This window comes from Hippopotamus amphibius, chromosome 14, assembly GCF_030028045.1.
Source record: "Hippopotamus amphibius kiboko isolate mHipAmp2 chromosome 14, mHipAmp2.hap2, whole genome shotgun sequence".
Taxonomy (NCBI): Eukaryota; Metazoa; Chordata; class Mammalia; order Artiodactyla; family Hippopotamidae; genus Hippopotamus; species Hippopotamus amphibius.
This window is the reverse complement of record NC_080199.1, coordinates 9,277,347-9,303,190: the sequence shown is the minus strand read 5'-3', so window position 1 is coordinate 9,303,190 and position 25,844 is coordinate 9,277,347. Positions and strand designations below refer to the sequence as shown.

Sequence of the window (25,844 nt, the reverse complement as noted above, 5' to 3'; positions counted from 1 at the left end):
TACTTTCCCCCTGGGGGTAACATACTCAGGTATTATTCAGTCACCCCTAAAGATTATTGAGTTATCCTTGAAAAACTCACTTTGAAGTGGAATTAACAAGATTAGTTCATTAATACCTAAAACTCTGGGGCTTTGCAGGCTCTACATTTTCAGGTCCTTGGGCATTATGTTTCTACACCTTTATCCTGCTGTTCTCATCATTACCACCTCAAATGTAAAATCACCTCGAGTAACCGATAATGCAACTCTACCACTTTTTTTTCCAGAGTAAAAAATTATTTTAAAGCACAAAATGCTTCTAGGTAGAACACTGACATCAATAGAAAATACAATTAAGTATTGAGCAGAATGGTTAAGGTAATTTTAACATGCTATTATTGGATCAATTAGTATACAGTAATTTGCCAGATATTCAGTGTTTCAGCAAACCCTTGGGCAAGTCTCTTGTTAAGCAAATGATTGGAATATTAAATAATTGAAATTAAGTGCTACAATGTACCACATTGCATAGTTTTCCCTAGTCATATTAGGAACATAATGGCTAATGAAGTTATTATTCATTAAAAATTTAAATAACATGATATTTTAGTCCTGGTAGTTACTGGTTTAACGCGTCTAAGGAATTTCTAATTGGTCCCAAAGATTGACCATCAGTAATAAAATAGTAAAATCAGGGCTGGTTTTCAGGGCTCAGAGAATCAAAGGCTAACATAATCACATATTGCTGACATGGTTTCTTTTCCCTTTTTTTGGTTATTGTCATTGCATAAATGATGCGAAAAAATTAATAAGAACTTTGCATTCAAATTCCTACAAGGTGTTATCTGATTTTTTTAGATAAACTACTGCCCAAGGCAATTCTTCTGTCTACTCATTTCAATGTGCAAGCACTCTCACATAACGCAATTTTAAATTAAATAAAGGCTCACTGCTATTTCTCCTGGGTACACATTTGGCTTTGCTAAGTCTATAAAAACCGTCTTGTAAAGGACTCAAACTGCATTAGAAAAAAAGTTAACCCATTTATGGTACCTGTGGAACAATTTCTTAATAATTTCCTCCTCTATTTTAATATGATATTTCACATTAGAGTTTATTTCTCCACAGACATTAAGAGAATGCCTCTTACCTTGTCTCTAGGTAAAAGCTGTCTAGAGAACTTTTGAACGGTTTGAAAGTTGATTTTTTCTGTTATTAATATTTCTAGAAACATAGAAATCTAACTGAAATTGGAAGAAAACTGATGTAGGAGTTAGGTACATGGTAGGTAGAGTTATCTAAATGGCAAGTTTTTAATGCAAAAAAGTTTTTCCCTTGCTTCTATTGATAACATTAATTGATGGTTATAGGATAGAAGGCAAAATGCTAAATGGCAATATTTAAATAATCAATAATGCAGTAGATGCCATTATTCCTTCTGAAGTCACATAATTTTTTTTTTTTTACCATTTAACACAATAGCAAAAATAATAGGAGTAATAAGTACTGACTGCAGAGAAGGTGCTTGCAAATGAGTTTGCATCTTTGCATTGGGAGCATTTAACATGCCTTCTAATAAAAACAGCTGTTTCTCATACCACACTAAATACACAACGCTTAAGGGAAACTAATTTGCCACAACAAAGATGTGGATCTCTTATGCACTCAGTCTAAGGCTGAGATAGTGGAAACAATGTTATGAAGAGTTCAGAGTTGAGAGACAGATGAGGTAACTGGAGAAATTAACACAAATGGGGAGTCAGTGAAGGTCAACCCTTTGTCATTATGCTCTTGTGAAGGGCATTCACAACTAATTTCTTACATGTCATGGGTAAAAACTTCTCCTCTGATGACACAAACCAATATATGCCATTTGTCAGGCTAGTACCTTTAGGTACTATTTGTACCAGCATAAGAGTAAAGTAGGATAATGTTTCCTGTTTGTTCACATAACTATTTCTGCTGAATAGTGGCCTGGATCTGGGATTAATAACCAAATAAAATATCTCCATCTTGATCAGAGATGTAGCAATTCCAAAGCCTCACAAAAATATCTTGTTCCCATGCAGTCTCCTACTCTACTGGGAGAGCAAATAACAACCAATTATGATGCCTTTGCATGGGCTGGGATGTACCTATTAACAAGTGACTCATCTCTTCGTTTTATATAGCGGTCAGATCTTAAAACCAATATCTAACTCTAAATAAAACTCTCAAGAGATCTTGTATGCCCTTACTCAGTAGTACACTATGTACCTTTCCATGAACTTGCAATCCAAATTGAATACATTACCTTAAGATAAACAGCCAATATTCAGTGAAGCCCTAAGTAGCTCAGAGCACAAAACATCCTTCCATAATGTAGAGAAATAATTCAAAGTTAAAAATGCACCGTGTATGGAGTTCACATATATAAAAACTATAAGTTCCATGAGGCCAGGGGCCATGTCTGTCTTTTTCATCATTATTTCTCCAGGTTCTTGCATGTGTTGGACCAACACTGATTAACAGGTAATATTAGAAAGAAAATATGACCAATATTTTTAATCACATAAATGGTCATTATTCTTTCAATAATAGGATAGCTCTAAATTCAGTGGAAACAGCAAAAAGAAGAAACAAGGAAAATTATCATAAAAGGAATAATTTTGTTAATTTTAGTAAATAATGTGAAGAAAAACAGCCAATATGGTCTTTCAATAATGGTTGCCATAGCAGTTTCTATGGAAAAAAATGTCATATTTTTATGAATTATGTTATAAATAATTTTTCTTGTTAATTCCCAAGTAACTAAGAAATAGAATGTAAATTACTAAGAAATGGGCTGTGTTGAGGAGGCTGAGAGAAACACCCAATTTCTGTTCAGAGCCCACCATGAACTTGTGGTTCATGGTTTTTCAGAGACCCTGGCAAGTAGCCTACATACAACCTCATTTCCAGAAATAGAATTCTCTGAAAGTAAAATATGTAATCAGAAACAAAGCTCTTCAGCTTTGCTTGGGTGGATAGTGTATACAATTTCAATAAGGAGGTCTCCCACATACACAATTTTTAAAGAATCACAATTTCCCCCCAATTTTTAGTAGTATTAATTATTGCTTTAATGTTAGAGCTGATTTGTCATTCATAATATGGTATATCAGCCTTCTTAGCATTTATGTATTTAGTTTTTTTGCAAATTTTTTTTCATGGTGTGGAGAATGAAAACAAAGATAGTTCGTTCTTAAATATTATGTATAGATTAAGGACTCAATTTTTCAAGTAGTCTTTGAAATTCCTTACATATAAAAATTCCTTTCACCATCTACCATCCACCCTCTACCAATACAGATTTTTAAAAACTGAAACATTTAGATTTAACCTAAATTTTGTTACTATCTACACAGTATTTTATAGTTTTCACCCTAGAGTAAAGGAGGATAACATTGCAGAATGCAATGATATTTTTCTTTGACACTACAAGTATGTCATTTATCAACATACAGAAATAGTAAAGTCCTTTCTCTAATGATCAGTATTCATGTTCCTGCTTTAAATTGTTCAAGTTTAAGGGATAGAGACATTTACCAGAAATCAGGGTTTACTTTTTGCCTTGAGATTCTTTTTTTAGGGCGAAGACAGCACAACCACTCACCCCATGAATGCAAATATGCCCATGTCAGAGGCAGACACTGCATGTCCCAGTTCTGCCTCTGTGGGTTTATCATGCCCTTTCAGGAAGGAAATGTGTAAATAAGTGCTTTTCTGCAATTCTAACGTGAGAAATAAACAGACTTCTATCTTCTTTGCTGATGCACAAGGTTTTTCATGGGGAAAAAAGACAAGAGACCTGCATAATAAATAGCATGAACAAGACAGGCACTCAAGGAAGAGATTAATAAAATGTGCAGCTGAAACTGATTCCGCACTAACAATATGCAGTCAAGAACTACAGACTGATGACTTCCTAAGTACCCATCACTATCGAAGGAGTGATAGGAAATATACAAACATCATCATGGAATCACAGATTCCGAGAACAGACAGGAGAAAATGTTCTTAGAATTCATCTAGTCAAGATGCCCTCTGAATGAGTTCCTCCTATCTCTTGGACTTTAGAGGGTTTTGTTTGTTTTTAAATCAGGAATTTTCCCCATATCTTTGAAGCCCCAGCACATACAGCACAATGACTGTCAATGGGAGGCCTAGAATAATGTTGGTTGATTTGAATGAGCAAATAAGTGAATTTATGATTATACACATCTCTACACAGTGCTTGACTCTTCAGACTATATTTAAGTGTTGAGTAATTATACTGAGCAGAGATAATCTTCTATATATTTCTTGCACATTCTTTTGTTCTCAGACATGTGTTTAATTTTCGTGAGGTGTAGGGGCTTTGGTATAGTTAAGAAATTTATATAATGATGGGCCACGTGGGATCAACCCACTCGCTACACAGGAACTGGAAGAGAAGTTCAAAACACCAAGAATCTGCCGGTGGTGTAGGGCAGAAGGAAGCCTCCTTTGTTCCAGAAATGGGACTCGTGTGGGAAGGTCCTACTTAGAGGAAAACAAACTTGTCTCAGAGGAAACAGAGGCTTGGGAAAAATAAACAATTGATTAAATACAGATATATTCATTTCCTTAGTAATTTTTTAAAAATCTAAAAACAGTTCACTTCTGAAGCACCCCAACTTTGCTGTCCTTGGAAACCTGCTCTGACAGGATGTCCTTGTTCTGAACCAGCTCTTCAGGTCTGCAGGTGCCCGTCGGCCCCAGGCTGATCATCTCAGGCAAAAGCCCTGACCTTTGATATGATGGAGACTACCTCTCCTTCAGGATTGAAAGCCAGCTGTTATTGGAAATTAAACGTTTTACTTTATTTCTATTCCTCTTACTTCATTCTCTCAAGTCTCAGCAAAATTCCTGTCTTTCTCTATATTATCTTGATGTTCAAGGACACAATTCTTGTTCTATCTTTCCAGATTAAGCGGAGCGATCAGAGCTGGGACTTTTCTCCATGCACTTATTCAAAGGCCAGCTCATTTGGTCAATGGGAAAGGTAAGCAGTATTTATGGTCATGTCATTCTGCTTACTTCAAGGGGGCTTGAACTGGACCATGGATTTGTAAATAATAATAATAATAATAATAATAATAATGCAATGGAAAATATAAAATCATGTTGTCTCAGAGTCGTGGCCCCAGAGACAGTAAAATGCAGAGCTTTGTTCATCAAGGGGTCTCCTCTCAGGCACCCGTGTCAGAAATGCCTGGGACACATTCAGACATATCAAACTCACTGAATTGGAACCTTCTAGGTTAATGTTCTGGGATGGGGATATTTACAGTGCAATCTAAGTTTCAGGTATTTTGAGGGTTGTGAACCACTACAAGAATATCCAAAGATCTGATACTTTGTTCCCATATTATTAGCATCATATTTATAAAGGCACAAGTTACAAATTTAACTTCGCTGGTCCTCTGCTCTGTTACCCAGTGTCCAAAATTTCCACTATTGAATCTGTATACTTAGAAATCAAGCAGTGAATATTGGGGTGCATCTATATTTTCGAATTATGTTTTTCTCCAGATATATGCCCAGGAGTGGGATTGCAGGATCATATGGTAGCTCTATTTTTAGTTTTTTAAGGAACCTCCATACTGTTCTCCATAATGGCTGCACCGATTTACATTCCCACCAACAGTGTAGGAGGGTTCCTTTTTCCACACACTCTCTCTAGCATTTACTATTTGTAGACTTTTTGATGATGGCCAATCTGACCAAGGTGAGGTGATACCTCATTATGGTTTTGCTTTGCACTTCTCTAATAATTAGTGATGTTGAACATTTTTTCACGTGCCTTTCGTCCATCTGAATGTCTTTTTTGGAGAAATGTCTTTTAGCAGACAGATGAATGGATAAAGATGTGGTGACTATAAACAAGGAAATATTACTCAACCATAAAAAAGAATGCCATTTTTAGCAACATGGATAGACCTAGAGATTATCATCCTAAACGAGGTAAGCCAGACAGAGAAAGACAAATATCATACGATATTGCTTATATGTGGAATCTTAAAAAAGGAGACAAATGAACTTATTTATAAAATAGTAACAGACTCACAGACATAGAAAACAAACTCATGGTTACCAAAGTAGATGGGGGTGAGAGGACTAAATTAGGAGTTTGGGATTAAAATATGCACACGACTATATATAGAATAGGTAACCAACAAAGACCCACTGTATAGTACAGGGAACTATACTCAGTATATTGTAATAATCTATAATGGAAGAGAATGTTAAAAAAATAATATCTATCTCTCTCTCTCTCTATGTGTGTGTATATAACTGAATCACTTTCCTATACACCTGAAACTAACAGCATATTACAAATCAACTATATTTCAATAAAAAGTTTTAAAAAGGAAATCAAGCAAAATATATTAGGAAGTTTTTTTCAAGAAGTCATGTGCATGTTCACACACACACACACACACACATACACACACACACACACACACACACACACACACACAGGCTGTTCAAACAAAACAAATGTTCGTAGTTTGCAATTTCTATTTAATTCACTCTTTCTCTTCTCTTTTTCTTTCATCCCCCCATCCCCCTACCTTCCTGTCCCTGGCGGCCACAGTCCAAGTCTCTGAGTCTATGTATTTGACTTGTCTAGCCTCCACGAGTAAGATCAGGCAGCTTTTTCTTTACGTGTCTGGCTTATTTTACTTAGTATAACGCTCCCCTCTGCACCCCCAGCTTCATCCATGTTGTTGCAAAGACAGGTTTCTTTCTTTCTTAGGGTGATAATATTCCACTGAATACACTCAGCATCCCTCACCTGGACTATTGCAATGGTTTTCACACTTCCGCTCACCTCTTTCCACTAACTCTTACAGGTATAATCCTTCGGAAGTTAAACATGGTCATAAATATTAACCAGGCATAGCTACTTTTCTGAGGCTGGGGGAAGGGGAAACAGGTGAAAGTGGTTATACGGATAGAGAAGAAAAAATACTTTAGGTGTGGTTGGAAACTCCAGACTGTGCCTCTAGAGGGAGGATTTTGTTTTCTCCACCCCATAGTGGGGGACTGGAGCCAGGAGTCAGGTGGATTCCAGGATGCGACGGAGGGAATGAAGGCATGACCTGCTCTCTCTCCCTTTCTTGTGCTGTACCTTCCCCTTTTCCTTCCCTTGGCCGTCTCCTCCTCCCACCCTCTCTTCTTTCTCTTCCTGTTCTCCCCCCTCGACCCAATGCTGCCTAATGCTCCTTCGTACTGCTGGTTTATTATCTTCTTTTCTTTCCATTTCTCTTTTTTTCTCTCTTCCTCCTCTTAGTATCTTTTCCATCTCAACCCCAATTCCTTCCTCCAAGTTCCATAAAATGGCACTGGAGCTTGGATAGCCTGAACGGCTATTTATTGCTATTGCCTACTATTAACCTAACAACAGAAGAATGGGATGTTTCATAGTTTCCTTTCATCCAAAGACGACTTAAAATTAGTTATATGTAGTCTACCATTTGCTTTTGTTTCTAAGTTGTTTTTTCCTTCTGGTAAGTGACCTTAAACAGAATGATGGCATTCCTGTCTTTGTCATAATCAATCATGTTCTGTGCCTCAGTATGCAGGGCCATGGGAATTACACAAACACTGGACTGAAATTACCTGAAGTATCATATTTGCTTCCTTATTACTAGAAAAATTACCAAGATACCAAAGAAAAGATAAAAGCCAAAGATAAGAGCCAAAATACCAAGAAAACATAATAGCCATTTTCAGCCTGGGTGGTATATCCAACTGAGTCATAATGTGGAAGAGACCATAGGAAAACTTAATAAAAAAGAAATACATATTAAGCATAGCAAGTAAACCTTTAGGTGTAATTTTAAAACTGTTATTTAACATTTCATAAAAAGAAATAGAAACACTCTGATCAGAAGTATAATCAGGTGAATAAATGTGTGTGTAATTTAGTCACAATGTATAATTCCAATGAAACACACACAAATTATATACACACATGATATACACATACACATATTGTTATATATTATATACGTACATTTTCAAAAGTTGTTAGATATTGTTTGTGCAGAACATGCATATAGATTGTTAGAATAACAAAGACAGTGATGATCATCTCAATTAAATACACTTTTTTAAGATAAAGAAAATGACCCATTCAGAGACATGAAGAATGAAAGATGAAAGATGGAAGAATTTCCATTCTGAAAGGGGCACCTCTGTGCAACCAGATGAATAGAAACCTGCTCGGTTATAGCTCTGCCTCCCTGCTCGCAGGAGTCACATCAGAGAACAAGTGGCTGGTCCCCAGGATGAGCCATCATCAGATGCTACTGAGACCCTTGGCTCACCTGCAATGGATACGGATGGCCAGTGACAGTCACTGTAGCTCAGATTACATGCTTAATCTCATGTACTGCTTGGTACCTAAAGAAAAGCAGAACACTGGGAGGCATGGCTAGGGTACCCCACAGCACTGGGATAAATAGTGAGCAGTTTCCTGAGGATGGATGTCCAGAGATGTTATTCAGAGACAAGATAGGTATCAGGGGATGAGTGAAGAACTCACCCATCACTCCAGAGGCACAGAAATACGGGCGAGGGATTGTGTATACCTTTGGATGAGTAACTTCCAAGGAAGAATAGAAAGACTTTGAAGGAAATTAGATACCACACTGTGACATAACAAAGCAGTTCTGTACCTATGCCCAAACTTGAGCAATGAACAGAGGCGCAGATGTCAAGAGGAAAATAACATTGTTCCATCCTGTTTAGCTAGAGCTGTGGACTTGGGAGAAAGATGTACCATTGATGGTAGGAGGAGGCACGGGGTTCTGAGATGTTCTCATCTGGGTGTTCTTGGAAATTTGAGGACAGACACCAACACAAATAAAGACACATAAGTAAGAGACGACTGCTGGCACAGAGGAAGGACAGTGGAGTCACCTTTGTAGAAGAGGTTCATGAAAATATTTCTGAAAGATATGACTATAATATCAGAAAAATATCTCATGCAAAGTAGATAAGACTTTGAGGTTCCTGAAAATGCTTTTTTTGCCGAATACATAGCATTTAGCTTCTTTTCCGCCGAATCATAGAATATTTCACCACAACCCCAACACATACATATTCACTGTGCATTAATAGTTGGGTGAGTTGATGTTAGGATAAAGGGGTTTCAGAGCCCAGATGTCCCAGGCCCTGAGTTGCTGCTTTTGTGAAGAAGAGCACAGAACTGCTTCACATTTCTGGAGAGTTCAACTTAGTAGTAGGTGAAGCTAGGAAAACCAAATATTTTCATTTTACTCACTGTTGCTTTCTACACCTGGGTAGTCTGTCTCCCAGTTCTCACCGACTCTACGCTCACCACTTTGGTCTAAAGCTCCCATCGTCTCCCCGACCAGCCATGGAAACAAAGCTTGCTGTGTGGTTGTTGACTGTTGGGGTGAAGGAGGTGGGGGATCCTTACTAATAAACTGTGGATTCCTGGGCCTCCCCCCAGACATACTGAATTGAAATAAGTAGAGATTGATCCAAGGAATCTGCATGTTTCCTCTCTTTCCGGATGACTCTTATGAGCCCTGATACTTACAGTGCACTTTCTAGATTCCTATTTAAAATCTACATGAAAGGGGATTGTTTTCCTCTCTATTTGTATCACTTGGTTAAAAGACTCAGATGAAATACCAGTTTCAGGAGAACACCAGGGTTCACTGTTTCTCCAGATGCCTGCATCTGGGTAACGGAAACATTTACAGCCTCATTTGGAAAATAACATTCGCATAAATGTCAGCCTGCGATAAGACAACAAAAGTGAATCTTTATACATTTTACCTACTTTTTTTTTACCTCATCATTGAGAAAAATCAGTGAGATTGAAACCAGAATTTTAAACCCCTACATTATCTTAAAGCATCCAGGAAACACTTTTTATCCCCTCAGATCCAGGATCCTGGGCTTTATCTATTTTATCATCAGTCCCTTTTCCTGACTTCCCCTCCTCCCCCTCTTTCTTTTCTTATATCAGAAACACCTTCTGGCTTCAACTATTCTTTATCTCTGCCCAAATGATAAATGATATTTGATATTTTTCTTTCATCCCAAGGTTCTTTTCTTTTCTTTTCTTTTCTTTTGAGTGTTCAGAATTTACATTCAAAACATCTTTCTCTGCAGGATTTTCTTAGTCTTTCAAAGTCACAGGTTGTTTGGAAGAGAGGGAAAAAAACAAAAAACCTGACTGTTCACAGAACTATAAATAGTTTATAGTTGGTCAACACGCATTTTTCCCTAAATATCACTTTAAACTAATTCTTTGAAAAAGTATTTCCTTGTCAGTTTCTGTTCTGCGACCTTGCAGCCTGCGTTCTACCTTCAAGCAAATGGTTTGTATCTAATATCAAATCTCTTGAGAGGCATCTTCAAGTAACATATTACAATCATTAAGACCACAAAAGAAATGACTGTTGTCATGTTGAAGGAAAGATCCCACAGGGAACAAGTGCCTTCAGCATCGGAAATGTGATTATTTACATCTCAGTCAAGATACCTTCTTTCATCCCCCTGAGGTGGAATTATCTGACCAATTAAATATCTTTATTTGGATGGCAAGCATTATGAGACTTACTTCCTGAAATACAAATAGAGGAATAAACACCTCAAGTCAGATCCCTAGTGCGACTTTCATTTCATGGAACTTGCTGTGAATGATCTGAGTAGTTTATTGCCTACATTCTAAGTCTATAGATCCTCAGTAAAAGTGGTTTCATATTAGACACTAGTCTATTTGCTCTTTTTAAAGTGGGCATATATACATTACTAATAAGAAAAAAATATCAAATTGTACACTTTAAATATAAGCAGTTTACTGTATGTGAATTATATCTCAATAAAAATTCTTTAAAAAATAAATAAAAATAAAGTGGGCATAAGCTTAAAACAGATTCCTTCATTTCTCAGACTTCAGTCTTTATTAACTTTTTTCTTTAAATCTTAGCCTGAGTGGAGTTTTCCTTTTAAAAAATGTATTCAACTTAGTTTAAAACCTTTTAGTTGGGTTAACTAAAACAAAAATTTAAGTTCAAACGTTACATGTGATACATTTTAAGAATACTGAACACCCAGTATACAGTACCAACCTTTCTCCTGATAAATATCATTTTCTGGGATTTTTTAATTTGAGACTCTCCAAAGGAAACAGATTACGTTTCAAATGATACTTCTTAAGAATTGAAATTAAGTTTCTTCCCTAGGTAACAATTCCTTAAAGATTTTTATTATATCATCTTGTGTTTAGTACTTCTTGTTGGAATAGGTGCCAGACCATATTATGAAAAATGTCTGGCGCATGAAAGCAGTACAAGGAAACAGTTAAAAATGAGCTAATGAGTCAGACTAATAAGGCTCAAATCCTGTCTTTTCTATCTACTACCTGGGTGACTGCACAGATTCTTAAGCTCTCTGTACATCAGTATTATCATTTTAACAGTATTTCCTTAATTGGTTGGGAGGATTAAATGAGCTAAGACTAACACACTTAGAACACTAGGCAGAGTGCACTAGGTAAATATCAACCATTATTATTATTACACGTTATAGTAATTGTTATATTGTGTTGTGCTAGATCGTTATTTTAGTAGGCTCTCAGAAACCAATTAAGGAATAAAGGACTGAATGTGGGAAAACATTCTTTTTTCCTGAAATATTTGAAGTTCAAATTTCATGACCTTAAAATAAACAGAGCACTTTAACTATAGAATATTAGTAAAAACTGGGAATCGCATTTGATTTTTATCTAAATCCTTTTCCTACAAGATGCTGAGGATGCTAAGGGCCTGGCCTGGGCAGGGGATCTCTTAGGGTCAGGCTGGGTGAATAGAGTGCTCCTTACCAGGTCCTGGGTTCAGAGCAAAGAGTCAAAAATGAGAAGAGGAGAAAATCAAGATCTGCAAATCAGAGAATCAAGGCACCTAAAGGGAGGCCCAGAAGCCAAGTAATTGGAGAATCTGGGAGGTGAGAGTAGGAAACAATGGGTCAGATAAAAAGCCTGATGTTGTTACCGGGACAAATCCTGGGGCAGGCGCTGCTGCCCACGGATCTGATTTTTGGGTGGAAAGGCCATATTTAAGGTGCCGAGGACTGGACTGGGCAGTTAACTCTGTCTTCACTCAATTTTTTCTGCACCACTTAGACCGCGCCGAACATAACCAGCACTTAGATTTTAAGCTTAGACACATACACACGATGATATGCTCGCCCTTAAAAAAACAGCACAGCCATGCAACCTCATCACAAGAGGACGAAAGCAACTCAGAAGCAAAAAGATCAAATGAACATTTACATATCTCCTGACATCAACGCATATCCCAGAGCAGGACAACAGGATAGCCTCATCAGTAGAAAAAGAACTAGAGGCAATCACAGATACTGCATCTAACAATTTTTAAGCATCTCAGAGATTACTTGGGGGGGGAAAGAAACAAAAATAACAGAACAAATGTCATATCAATGAAACTGACTTTTATCTGAAATAAGGCATCTCCAGAAAAGGATCTTTTATCTGAACTGAATGTTTCCTAAAGGGGAGATAGGTGTTCCCGATATGCTGATTATTCGTCCTGTGCAACAGAATGCAACCTGCGTGATGCAGGGCCTGGGTCTGTGTGCAGGAACACCCTTTAGGGAATGCAGAGGGAGCTTCCAAAATGACAGGAGCATTTCCCAGCTCACCACGAAGGGAGTCCCAGGCTCACATTTCATTTTCTTTGACAGGATTTCCCAGATTTGCTGAAGCAAATATATCACATTTCATGGGAGGCCCCAGAGAATGCTTCTGCTCTGCTAAAGTTTTAAGGATGTGTGTGTGTGTGTGTGTGTGTGTGTGTGTGTGTGTGTAAAATGTATGTATGTGTACATGTGGTTTTTTTGATGATGATATCTAACAATGATAGAGTTTTAAAGAATTTATACGAAGATGACATGCAAGCCCAAATAAGAGAATTTTCCTTGAGGCTCCATGACTTTACTCTCACAGTTTTTGCTCAAGGGATAGTGGAAAGAAGTATTTTCATCTAAGTCTCTATTGCCTGGACCTGTGGCAGATGTGAATTCTAACTGCATTGTAATGTATGGATACAGCATATGTGAGTGCGAATTCCTTGTCCACAGTAAATATTCCAGATGAGGATGCACAGGTGCTCAGCTAGTAACACACATTAACACAAAACCGAGACTTGCTTAAATTTAAATGCAATATACATTTTGATATTAGAAGTATTTTCCCAGGGAAGCATTTACTCAATCTGAATTCTTATTTTTAAAAGAACTACTCTTTCATGAATTTTCTTTTTTAGAATTCAGTCATTCTGTTTCTTTTTATAAAATAATCTTTTACAAGAAATTCCCTAAGACAAGTACATTCCTAAATAGTAATAGAAAAATGTTATATTAATATCAACCCTCTCAAAATTGCTCCATTTTCTATGAGCAGGGACATATAAAAATATGCAAATGCACAATTTTAGGAGGTAATATATTACTCTTCTGCTTGATACACTGATATTATTAAACACTGGTGAATAATGAGTCAGTAGCTCATAGCATTGTAGTAAAGGTCAAACGCTAAAGCAAAACTGAAAGCATCACTAGCCAGGAGTCTCTCATTTTTGTGGTTGCTGCTATGGCTAGTTTGCAGACATTGAATGAATCGCCAGTAACTTGGGCATGTTACTTACTGATGGGTAGAGGTAACCTTCTCCATTCATGGCTATATACAACCCTGTCTTCACTCCCTGGATGGCCACGACGCGCAGTCCCACTGGTATGAGGTTGAACAGTGCTGCAAAGAGAAAGACGGTCTGTCACCAAAGGGCAGGAAAAAGGAAAGCATCCCCATCACTTCTCTCTGTTTCATTTGTTCCATTTGAGAAACATTATGTTTGTTACAACCTTCTGAGAAGCTCCAATTCATTAACTTTTATTTCTCTATTTCAGAAGTTTCTGTTATGAGTAAAATTAGCACTTAAGCTCCGATGTGTAGATCTTAGCAGTCTCCCTATAGCATTATGGAAAACTGATGGGTTAATTAACAGAACCAAGCCTGTAATCATGATTCTAGAATCACCGTCTCTGACACTGTTTGATGCCAAAAGAAATAAGCCATGAATATTCTAAAAGAGCAGAATTTTAAAAGCCTGAGTTGAGTGTTTATTCTGGTCTTTTAGGTAGAAGGTTCGCTTCATCACTGCAATGTAGGACAGGCAAGAAGTTAGAAACATAATTTGGAAACTAAATTACTCTTGCAGAACCAACATGATATGCCAGCAGAGCCCAGAAAAGATGTGCACCTGCCAATGTGCTAAATTTAGAAAGAACTAATCAAACTGAATGGCATGCAAATTTCAGAGAGAGAATTTTCTTTATTAATATTTCATAAAACTGTGAGGGAAAACTAAAACAAAGAGGGAAAAGTGCTCAATTTCACCCATTTAAGAGATAAAAACTCATGTTTCCCTGTTTTGTTTCTTCTCTTATTGACAAAAAATGTATTTTTATGTATACTTCACACAGTGCAGATAGCAACGTTATCACTGATTTTTTTTTAAGTCTTAACACCCTTAATAATGCATTTCCATGCCAGGGTTGCATGTGACTGTGTAGTGGGTATTCTAGCATCATTCTTGGTGATAACTGCTGGATGATTTTGGAGGTTTTATCAGAGACACATTTATAAGATAATGGTTAATTATGGGAGGTTATCTGCTCCCATCCAAGTTCTTAATTTAAGTCTAATTTTAAGTAATAGAACCAGGCCAGAAGAGGCAATGGAAACATTAAAATGTCGAAATAAATGTACAAGTAAAATATCCTGGGTTTAGGCTCTCACCTGTATTCCACAGAAGATAAATAGTTTGAAAAATGTGGGCAATTTTGACTTCAATCTATGGGTCTACTCAGTACATAATTTTAAACGGACTTTCTAAATTGTGTTCTACTTAATTCCAAGGCACATGTTTTCTCTGAATCAGGTAGGGGAAAATTACACTCTCTCTTCCAATTCTTACATGTTACTGATCTCGAGATCTCAGGATGTCTGTGCTGCTCAGATGATGAGAGGAAAATGGCAGGCCATGGCCCTAGAAAATTATCCAACCAGAATACTTGGGGGCAAATATGGTGAGGTGGATATTAGCTTTCATGATGGAAACTAACACCAGACTGTCTTCTGTAGGATTCTAGGGGCTTATAATATCTTTACAGAGGAATGAGGCCGCTGTTTGCTCATTTCTGTTATTTAACATTAAACGTGAGTGTGGAGTTGTTGAGTATTTGTGTCATGGTAACTCTCCATATTCCTTCTTCATGGGAGAAAGCCACTGGCCATTTTCACTCTCTTCTATAACACCTAACAGTCCCATCTCCCATCAAGGTATTAGATTGGGAATTTCTAAGGTGAGAGGGATTGGTTGGTGTGAGGCTTTCATACTGCAATAGTTACTAGCATATAGATATTTCTATAGTCCTCTTTTGTTTGCAGGATCTGGTAATGGGAATAATGAAGTTTAAGAGCACAGGAAAACCCCAGGGCATCCCCAGAAGCAAACTGGGGAAGAAAACCACTCCCTAATCAAATACCATAGTCATGGTAATACTGACCTTTAGTAGCTAGAAGGGAAACTCTAAGAATTTTAAAGAAACACACCCTGGAAGACGAGTGTGGTGATGAAGTAACCCAGGCGCTCACCACCTTTTGTGAAAGATCTTTCCAGGGCACGTGGAAGCCTAGGTAAACAGGTGAGTTGCTCCAGTACCTCTCTATTAGGACCAATTATCCATCATCCACCATTTTCTTGCCCAGATAGTTCTAGATCTCAGGCTGTTAACCCTGGGAGGACATTAGAATCAGGTTTGCCTGCTGGCCTTTCTCCTTTTCAACACATTTAAATTTCTTGACAAAGGAAGCTGAGCAGGGTGGTTCTAGCTTTACCTAGTTCTCAGTAATTTCATATTTAGTAGTGGGCTATGGATTGAGCTCAAATCATGAAAATTTGAAGATTCAAGCCTCAGTTTTGTCATTTGGTGACTTTTGGGATGGCATCAGGGTGACGTGTAGGTTATTTTTCTTTATTTTTCCTATCTGTAGATGACTAATCTTTGTTTTGTATTCAGAGAAATATCAAAAAACTGGAATGTGTTTGTGAGTTATTACATCATAATTTTCCTCAAGCAAAAAGGGCTCTAATGAGGACCTGTCTGTCTGTCAGCATCTCTGATGCTCACCCTCATTTCTAAAGAACACTTTTCAGGGCTAACGATTTCCCTAGGATTAATAAGACTACTGCAATAAACCAAAGAAAAGAAAATATCTCAAAATTCGTCCTAAAAACCTGTGTTTTTCAATTAAGATGGTGATAGTGCACAAAAGTAGAGTTAATTAGTAATTCCCATTGCTTTCATAAAGCTGCTACAATTCTGCCGAGTTTTATTAAATTTTACGGTCATACAATTTTTATAACCTTTTGAGGAGGGAACATTTATCTCAGCCTGTTTTATTCTGTCCTGCTTTGTCTTTGCGAATGTTGAAATGGTAAGGAAACTAACCTAACTGGCTTAATGGGCACATAAGATGCAATGGTATCTTGTAAGAAAAGAAACCCTGGGCCAGATCTTTGCATAGGAATCGAAGTCCCTGCAGTGAGGTCACTGTGATTTGGTTCTGATTTGTTTGTCCAACTGGGGCTCCTGTTCCTGCTTGTTCCCAGAACTGTTCCTCACCAGCACTGAGGGGGATTAGAAAGGATTTCAGGAGCACCCCAGAGATTCTTGTTCCTCTAGTGCAGTTACGCAGTACGAGGAAAGAAGCCTCATAACACTTAGGCAACAGAAGGTCCTGTATCTTTTCATACATGAGCTTTCCAGTCTAGCGTTTAATATTATGCAGATAACCAGATATAATCACACGTGCGTGTAATGTCTACATCTGCACTTGCACGACCTAGAAAATATTGTGCTGCCTATCCAATTGTGAAACAATATGCTTTTAAAAGACAGCATCCACTTGACACTTTTTAACATGATATTGATTCCATCACGAAAAATAACCAATTCGTTTGGCATTACAAAAACAAAAGGAGAGGTAGGGAAAAAACTCATAAAACATTTGTTAGAAGGAAATTATTTTTCCTGGAAGTCCAACTAAGCAGCATTTTCATACAGCTATAGATTATTTCCTTTCCTGAAAACTTTTGTCAAAAATGGATGACATCAGCCTCTAGTCTGATAAATCAGAGTGTCATAGCTCTCATCATGATCAGAGTTATGGGAAACTTGTTCTCATGCTCTCCTAGACTCTGGCCAAAGAAAATCAGAGAACATTGAAGACATCAGAACTTGTGAACCTCTAAAGTCCATGACCCTCATGACTGGAAGACATAAGAAAAAGAGGATGCTTTTTGTCAAAGAATGGGTAAGGGGTTAAAAGTGGGGAATGGAAAATAACCAAATATGTATGTATTAACATGAACCAGAAGAAACTAACATCTTTTGTAGGTCAAAGATGGTCAAGTGCTGCTGATTATAAAAGTTCAACCTAATATCAAAATCCCAACAAGTAAACAATGTTTGACATCAGTATTATGAATAACAATGTCTTTTCTCTCTTCCCTGTGTCTGAATTGCTTTACCTTCTCTTTTTCTAAATCAAAAGAGGAAATAAAGCAAAGAAAAATCAATGAACAAACATGACAGGGAAAAATTTGAAGTACAAAGGGACGACATAATAGAAACAAAGAGAGGAAAAGATTAAACACTGAATAGAAGGAAAATGTAGATAAACAAAGAAAATATTTAAAGTTGAAAGAAAAATAAAAGATGAAGCAATGGCCAGTCGAGAATAATAAACATAATGGCTGGGAGAATATTGATATTTCACTTAGCAACACCAAGTGCAAAAATAGCCTCTGTTGTTAGCTGCTCTCAGAATTAGTGTTTCTCAACAGCTGATTACTAGACTTTAAAACAGGATGAATCTATAATTTGGTTATGTGTATTCAAAGCTTCCTTCTTTCCACGGAATGATGTTCTGTATATGAAGGATAAATGATAAACCAATGAAAAGATTCATATCCACTAGTAATATGTGATTAAATATTTCTAATAAAAGCAATTATTGCTTTTCATTAATTCTCCTGAGCAATGAAAAGTGTGTCTATTTTAGAACTGATGTGCTAAATTAAAGGGAATCAGAGGCCAGTATGAACAGAAAGTGGGAAAGGAAAACAGACGATTGAACAAGAAGGACATCAGAATAAAAATACAAAGAAAAGTTGTATATAAAGAAATAGCAAAATGAAGATGACGTTGAAACAATGGAAAGTGGGTGGCTTTTTAATAAAAAAAAAAGTTAGCACAGATCCAACTTTATAAAATAAACAATTTGTACAATGCATTTAAAAGCACACAGCCTTCAAGTTCTCTCTATAAAAAAAGATATTATCTTTTCTTGTTGAACACAAAGAATTTGAAAAATAATATCTCTATTATTCAAAACATAACATTTCTATTATTTGAAACAACTAATCCTTATAGCTCTTGAATTTCCACAGTTATCATTAAGAAGCTACAGACCTAATAAAGATAAATCTTCCAAAGTAAACATGTAATCAACTTTCACCTGAACGCACTAGTGTACTTATTTGACTTTGATGATAATGAGATTAAAGTAATATAATGCTGGATATAACAATTGTTTGAAAAAAAACTAAAATGATTAATAATTCTCTTAAAATGACAGGTTTCCTTTGTGGCTCTATGAATATTTCCATCCACGTGGTCCAAGTAAAATTGTCACTGGCATTCTAGTTTGTAACATTCGTAAAAATGAACATAACCCAATATTTGCAAGTGTGTCTTTAAAAGTCGTTTAAGTAGCAGAATATCTTCTACCAATTGTGTTCACTGGTGGCCTGAGGTTGTCACTTACTAGAATTAGTGCTGTCATCCTTGGTTCCATCGAGAGCTCCATCGGGGTGCATTTGCAAGTAGTAGCCTTGCCTGCAATATAACCTGGTCACTATACCCTTGAGCTGGGGATCTGAAAGGCAAACATAGTGGTCATAAGCCTCACAACGTGTCACAACAGAATTTCGTTTTTCTTTTCTGTTTCTTTTCTTTCTTTTTCAGAAGTAAGAGGGTCTTTTATAGAAGTAGCACCTTTTATTTATGTTTCCCAGATTCCTCTGTATTTCTAAAAGCTGGATGATGCTAATCACAGAAGGTGAAGAAAGTGCAGTCGTAAGCTCCAGCTGATAGGTCATTTCATGAAACTGATATGTGTATATTTAAATGATAGTTAAAACGATTAAACTACTTAATCTATTAGTTCAGTTATTAGTTAAGTCCTAAACTAACTAGCTTAATAGTTGAAACTAATATCATTCAGGCTGGCAGGACAAGAGTTTTGCAAACTTCTGGTTTCAAGAAAGCGTATTAAAGGCATCTTAATGAATTTTTCTTTTTAGTTAATTTGACAAGGAATTCCAAAATGTGAAAAACCTGTATTTAAAAAAAAAAACAAACTCATACTAACATTTGGTACACATTCTTAGAAAAAGCTCCAATATGGAGAATGTCTCCTTGATGTCTAAAGGGTCACCCTAACTTGCATGGAAGCATCTGTGGACTTACGTGTGATCCAAAGGAAAATGGGAAAATCAACTTCTGAACTCAGGGTGAGACACAATAACAAACCTCAGCTCTCTGGCCATATCTGGACCAATTAGATGAATTAAACAGATAATCCTATATAATTTCTATAACTAAAAAGGACAGTAAAATTATACAATATACATTTTGATTCTTAGCTCAAATGGCTTGAGGCTGAGGGCAGTGGAAGTTTATTAAAACCATAAGGTAAATTAGATGGTAACAGACTTCTCATTAGATGACTCATTGAAAAGATAGCCAGTCTAGTGATCAGGTGCTTCACGAAGAGCCAACAGTAATTTTGAAAGTAAACATTTGCATGTGGCTTTTCAAAGACCACCCTCATCTCATGACTAGATTTGATGGGGGACATCAGAATCCTCCCCATGGCAACTGACATCTCTCCACAACCCCTGAAGGGGACATGCAAATGCGATCATGCTGTCCAGACAGGAAGATGTTACAGAATGATGAAACCGAGCATCTTGTAATCGATCAAAAAGTGATGGACTTGCAAACAGGAGAACACAAACACATGCAAAAACAAATGAAAAAGGCTGCTCAAAACAGAATATCCTCAGCCTTTTGTTTAGTCCTCAAGGAATCTAAAAGGATCACAGCATCCGTTTCTAGGTACATCTGATATAACTGATAATTTGAAAGATGACCCCATGGCACACAGATTTTCTTCAAAGATGCTATGATATTGAAGAAAACCTGAAAAAGAATGCATCAAAATCATAGCATCACAGCATTCATGTGATCAAGCATGTTAGAATACAGGTGTTTTTGGAAGAGTAGGATTTTAAAAAGAAACATCTAAGTGATCATTAGGACCGTGTCTTGTATGTTCCTTATTCTGTAGTATATAACTTTAAAAATCACATAATTCTAAGATGTGCATTAGTGAAAATAGTTCCCCTTGTACCTTACTCTGGCCGTCACCCAATAAGACTTGACTGGGTTATTGACCCTTAAGTACTGAGGACTTTTCCTAGTTTTGCTGCACCGCATTTTTGCTTTTCACTGAAAACAGGGAGCACAGAAAAAGAAGTCAACAAAAGTAAAACGGCGGGGAGCGGGGTAGGGATTCTCAGTTGCCATGAAAACATATAGAGCATTTTAGAGACTGACAATTTTTCTGCAAAACCTTTATGTTCTGGATCACTTATTTTTAGTAATCCTCTATTTCAGCTACTGTATCTTCTGGACTCGAATTAAGTACGTCAGGCAAGGCAGTGAGAAGACCCATAACCCCCCTGCAAGTCCCTTCACACTTACACAGGGAGAGCCCTGCTCTTTTGTTGTCTCTATTAACAAAAAGATAAGAGGGAACAAGCATTGGAGAGGATGTGGAGAAAAGGGGACCTTTGTGCATTACTGGTGGGAATGTAAAATCGGTGCAGTCACTGTGGAAAACAGAATGAAGGTTCCTCGAAAAACGAAAAATAGAAATATGCCCCATCTGATCCAGTGATCTCACTCCCGGGTATATATGCAAAGGAAATGAAATCAGGATCTCAAAGAGACATGTGCACCCCCTTGTTCACTGCAGCATTATTCACAGGAGCCAAGGCATGGAAACAACCTTCGTGTCCATCAATAGATGAATGGATAAAAAATATGTGGTATAGATACACAATGGAATATTTTTCAGCCATAAAAAAGAAAGAAGTCCTGCCATTTGTGACAACAGGAGTGAACCTGGAGGACATTAGGTTCAGGGCCTAATTTGTCACCACACCTCATGTCTGATAAGAAAGTACGAGTAAAACATGAAATTGGGTTTTCGAGTTCCTATTTAAGATAAGAAAAACTAAATTGATTTCTATTTACATAGTTTCGTATTGTTTTTTTAGAAACCATAATGACATGGATCATGTTCTTCTCAGGTGCCAGGGTTAATTCGTTGAATTTTCACCACAACTTCCTAGGAAGCCCATTTGGATGATGAGAAAGTGGAGACACAGAACAAGGAAGCAATTTGACAAAGAGCATATGACTAATAAGTGCAAAGCCAGGGCTGACGTGATCCTGCCCCCTTAACTACTAAATTCTGTGGTCTGTAAAAATCGAACAATCGAACTAAACCATCTTAAAAACTTAAAATAAAATACACACTCGTCTGTTTTTTTAAACTAGGCTCTCAAAGATGATCTCTAGCTGGGTCTAACTCCTAACCGTGCATACTTGGAGCTGAATCTATAATATAAAGCAATAATGTAAGGTTAGAAATGACCAAGTTTCTTGAAAATCTCTTCTAAGATCCGTCCTACTTTGCCATTGGCTACATTTCCAATAAATCTCTCCCCTTGAAGCCCTCACCAAAATTATAAATTTAATACTGTATAAGTTTAAACTTCCTACAGTGTCATTTTCACTTGAACTCCCCCATCTCCACCAACTTCAGCCAAAAGTCAACTCCTGACCTGACACATGTTAACAGTGCCATCCCCTCACAGCTATACCATGCTTGCTGTTTTTATTCCACCCAATGGGCTGCCTAATTCCTACAGACGCCGTCTTCAGAATCTCCCTCACTCTTTTCCCTTTTCCTATTTTCACTTCCAGCAGCAGTTCAGTCCCTGGTGGCCTCTTTTAGGTGGTCTTCCCACCGGCAGTGTGCCTGGTCTGATCCATCAGATCAGGAAATATGCACCCCTCTCCAATACCCGCTGAATTCCTCACACCCTGCAGCAGTGCGGGCCCCTCGTATCTGCCTGACCTTGGTTTCTACAGTTCTCATGCCATCCTCAGCTCAAAACCCAACATGGGCTGCCTACAAATATTCCATAATGTCCCACATTTATCCTGTTCCCTTAACCTTACCTGTCTCAAATACACCCACTTGCCTAGAGACGTCCCCCTGTGTACCTGTGCACACGTCTTTGCACAGTTAACTCATTTTTTTCTCCCTCCCAAGTTTGGCTCCATTCACACTTCCTTTGGGGCACTTTCCTGACACCTCAGAAGAGGTCAGATTTCTCCTTGGAATGCTTTTAGAGCAGCATTCTTTAAAAGTGTAACATTTTGTAAACATCACAATGATTTCATTTTGAAATATTTTTAATACATTACAAGATACAGAAAACAACACTACCTACATCCATGCTCTCCCCTACTGAGCTTAAACAGACATTAACATTCTGCTTTATAATTCATAATTTTAATTCCACTTTTATGTGTGCACTTATACGACTGATGTCTGTCTCCAAACTGGACTGTAGGTTTCATGAGGAAAATTGAAATGGATGATATTGCTCTACGTGGCCTCTTCTGGGTCTAGATAAATGAGAGCTACACAATATATATTCCTTGAATGAAGACTGACAAAGGTGCAATTTTTCCAGTAATTTCATATTGCAGGTAAAAGTGAAAACTAGAACAACATGAAAACCAAGATGGAAATCACAGAAAAGGCTTAAAAATGTCCACAACTTTTGATCAGGTAATCGTACTTTCAGGACTTCTAACCTAAAAGTAAATCCTCAGTGTTATACAAAGTTTTGTGTAACAACATGTGTGTATAACATGAACATGACTATGTAAAAAGTACTATCCATAGAGAAAATGTGAGAGAATATGCCAAAATGTTAAACATAACTCTACCTTGATGGAATTGTTGGAATATTTATTTTTCAATATTTCATTAGTTGAAAAATGTCCTATCATGATGGCATGCTCATTTTATAATGCAAATGCAGAAGTTTTAATAACTCTATTAATGCCTTTGAGAAAGAATGAGTTAAAATAGTATTTTGAAAAAATAAAAATATAAAAAATAAAAAATAGCATTTTGTACATACTTTCAAATAATATTGCATATATATGCAAATAAACTAAACACCTATTACTGTTGTAGATTAACTAGTTGCTCCAAGTTTTCAAGAATTCCACTTAATATTTTCTCTTTGTGCATAATCTCATGTCCATAAAACCTTTACTGTGATCCTTATTTTTATAATTGGCCATTGTGCAATGTGGCCATTTACAGCTTAAAGTTGCTCTTTCAAATAATTAAAACAAAAAACCCCTTTAAGCCTAAAGTATGCAACCAAATAATCACAGCAAAAACAAAACAATTTTACTGAGAAAACAACCACATTGGTCATGTGCAGTCAGACACAGGTATGACTAATCTTCTAGATCTACTGTGAACAGAAGGCTCTAACCCTTCATTTTCTCATTCTACTTCAAGTACAAGTCTTAACTTCCATCTCATATGTGCTGGGCACATCACTTACATGTATTATTTTACGACTCTGTGAGAGAAAAGTTGACAAAAAAGGACCAAGAAAATCTCACAGAAGTGCGGGAATCGACAGGACCCAGACGACGCAGCTATTTAAAGCAAAAGCATCCAAAGTGGCGGCCTCTCCAAGCCACGGGGATTGCAGGACAGCGCACGGCAGTGTATGAAGACTCGGTATTAGAACTTACCATTTTTATTATCTCCAAAAACAAGGAAGAACTTAAGCTTCACTAATATTTAACATGCATTGACATCAGTGTCTTCAGAGTCATATGTCACATTAGGTCCTTGAAGTCCCTGAGACAGGTGGGGCATCCCATAATGCTCAGGGGCTGGCCCAGTGACCCTGGCTCTCAGTCACTCTTCCCACTGAATGGTTTGCAGTATGTGTTCGTGGTTAAGCGGGCTTACAAATTATATTATCTAGCTTAACTAAAGTTAGGATAGTTTAGGGGGAAAAAAAATCCCAGAAATAGTATGAATCAAAGGTGATACAAAATAAACAACAACAACAAAAACAAGCAAAAGCTTAACATCAAGAAAATAATGAAGATGACATATCTTCTACATGGATTACTTGGTTAAAAGTAAGCATACAGGGCTTCCCTGGTGGTGCAGTGGTTAAGAATCTGCCTGCTAATACAGGAGACACGGGTTCGATCCCTACTCCGGGAAGATCCCACATGCCGCACAACAACTACTGAGCCTGTGCTCTAGAGCCTGCGAGCCACAACTCCTGATCCCATGTGCCACAACTACTGAAGTCCGCGTACCTAGAGCCCGTGCTCTGCAATGAGAAGCCACTGCAATGAGAAGCCCGCGCACCACAACAAAGAGTAGCCCCTGCTCACCGCAACTAGAGAAAGCTGATGCGAAGCAACGAAGACCCAATGCAGCCAATAAATAAATAAATAAATAAATATTTTAAAAAAAAGTAAGCATGCAAATAAGTACCAAGCAATGAAGATCTATTCAGATTTCACATGAAGTCAGCCAAAAGATTTTAAAAATGTTTAGAAGACAATCTGAAATACATCTACTATGATAAAAATGGAACCTCACCCTACATGAATATTATGTCTTGGGATATAAAAGAGTGGAAATATTGCTTGTGTGAAACAAACTTACATTGAGGGGCATGTTAAAGTTTTTCTTTAAACTAATGGGATAAGAAGGTTTGGTGACAAAGTGCCACCAAACCAATGATTATATTTTCAATACTGATATAGCCCAAATTCCTACAACTTGGACTCTCAATTAATAATTGACGGATGAATAAATATCTGAAGTCTCACACCCATACTTTAGTCAGTAATATAAAAAATACAAAATATTTTCCAACTTATAAAATTGTTAGAGTTCTTTATTCTCTTTTAAAATACTTATGCATTCAGAATATCTACTCTGCTGAAGAAAATATGAAAACTTAGCCTGTCTTAATTATCCTTTTCCCTTTGTTTTATCTTTTATATTTACTGTGTCTGCACATTTTACTAAAAATGTTCTGAGGATACTCATTGTGTGAAACTCTAACTACACTCTCTGATATTAATTAAAATAGAAATAATAAAAGATAATGTGCATGTAAATTAAGGGAAAAAAAGATGTTTCATAATATATTAGCCTCAACACTTAGAACTGAAAGATATGCAAATCAGTCCAACTGCCTTCAGCTACAGGGAAAAAAAAAATCCAACATTTTTAATTAAAACAATCACTTTTTCAGAAGTGGGTTCATTTAAATCAATCAGTCATAAATTACTTTCACAAAATGTACAGACTGACAAAAGAGAAATCAGGATAACTCTTTGAATGAGGCATACATTTTAAATCATTATTTAAATTGAAAAGTGTACAGCATGGCATGGATTTTTATGTGGCAACTATG

At 37.0% G+C, this 25,844-nt stretch overlaps 1 protein-coding gene across 3 annotated transcripts in view; it reads right to left on the bottom strand.

Annotated features, from left to right (window-relative positions):
• The window catches only part of FGF14 (fibroblast growth factor 14), a 602,112-nt gene that overhangs the window by 99,092 nt on the left and 477,176 nt on the right, over positions 1-25,844 (bottom strand). For 2 of the 3 annotated variants that reach the window (XM_057707964.1, XM_057707965.1), the window contains exons 2-3: positions 18,983-19,093; positions 13,737-13,840 (exon numbers count right to left, since the gene is read on the bottom strand). In XM_057707964.1, the coding sequence (XP_057563947.1) occupies positions 13,737-13,840; positions 18,983-19,093 (215 nt within the window). The remainder of the gene's footprint in view (positions 1-13,736; positions 13,841-18,982; positions 19,094-25,844) is intronic. The other variant, XM_057707966.1, reaches the window with a different exon arrangement.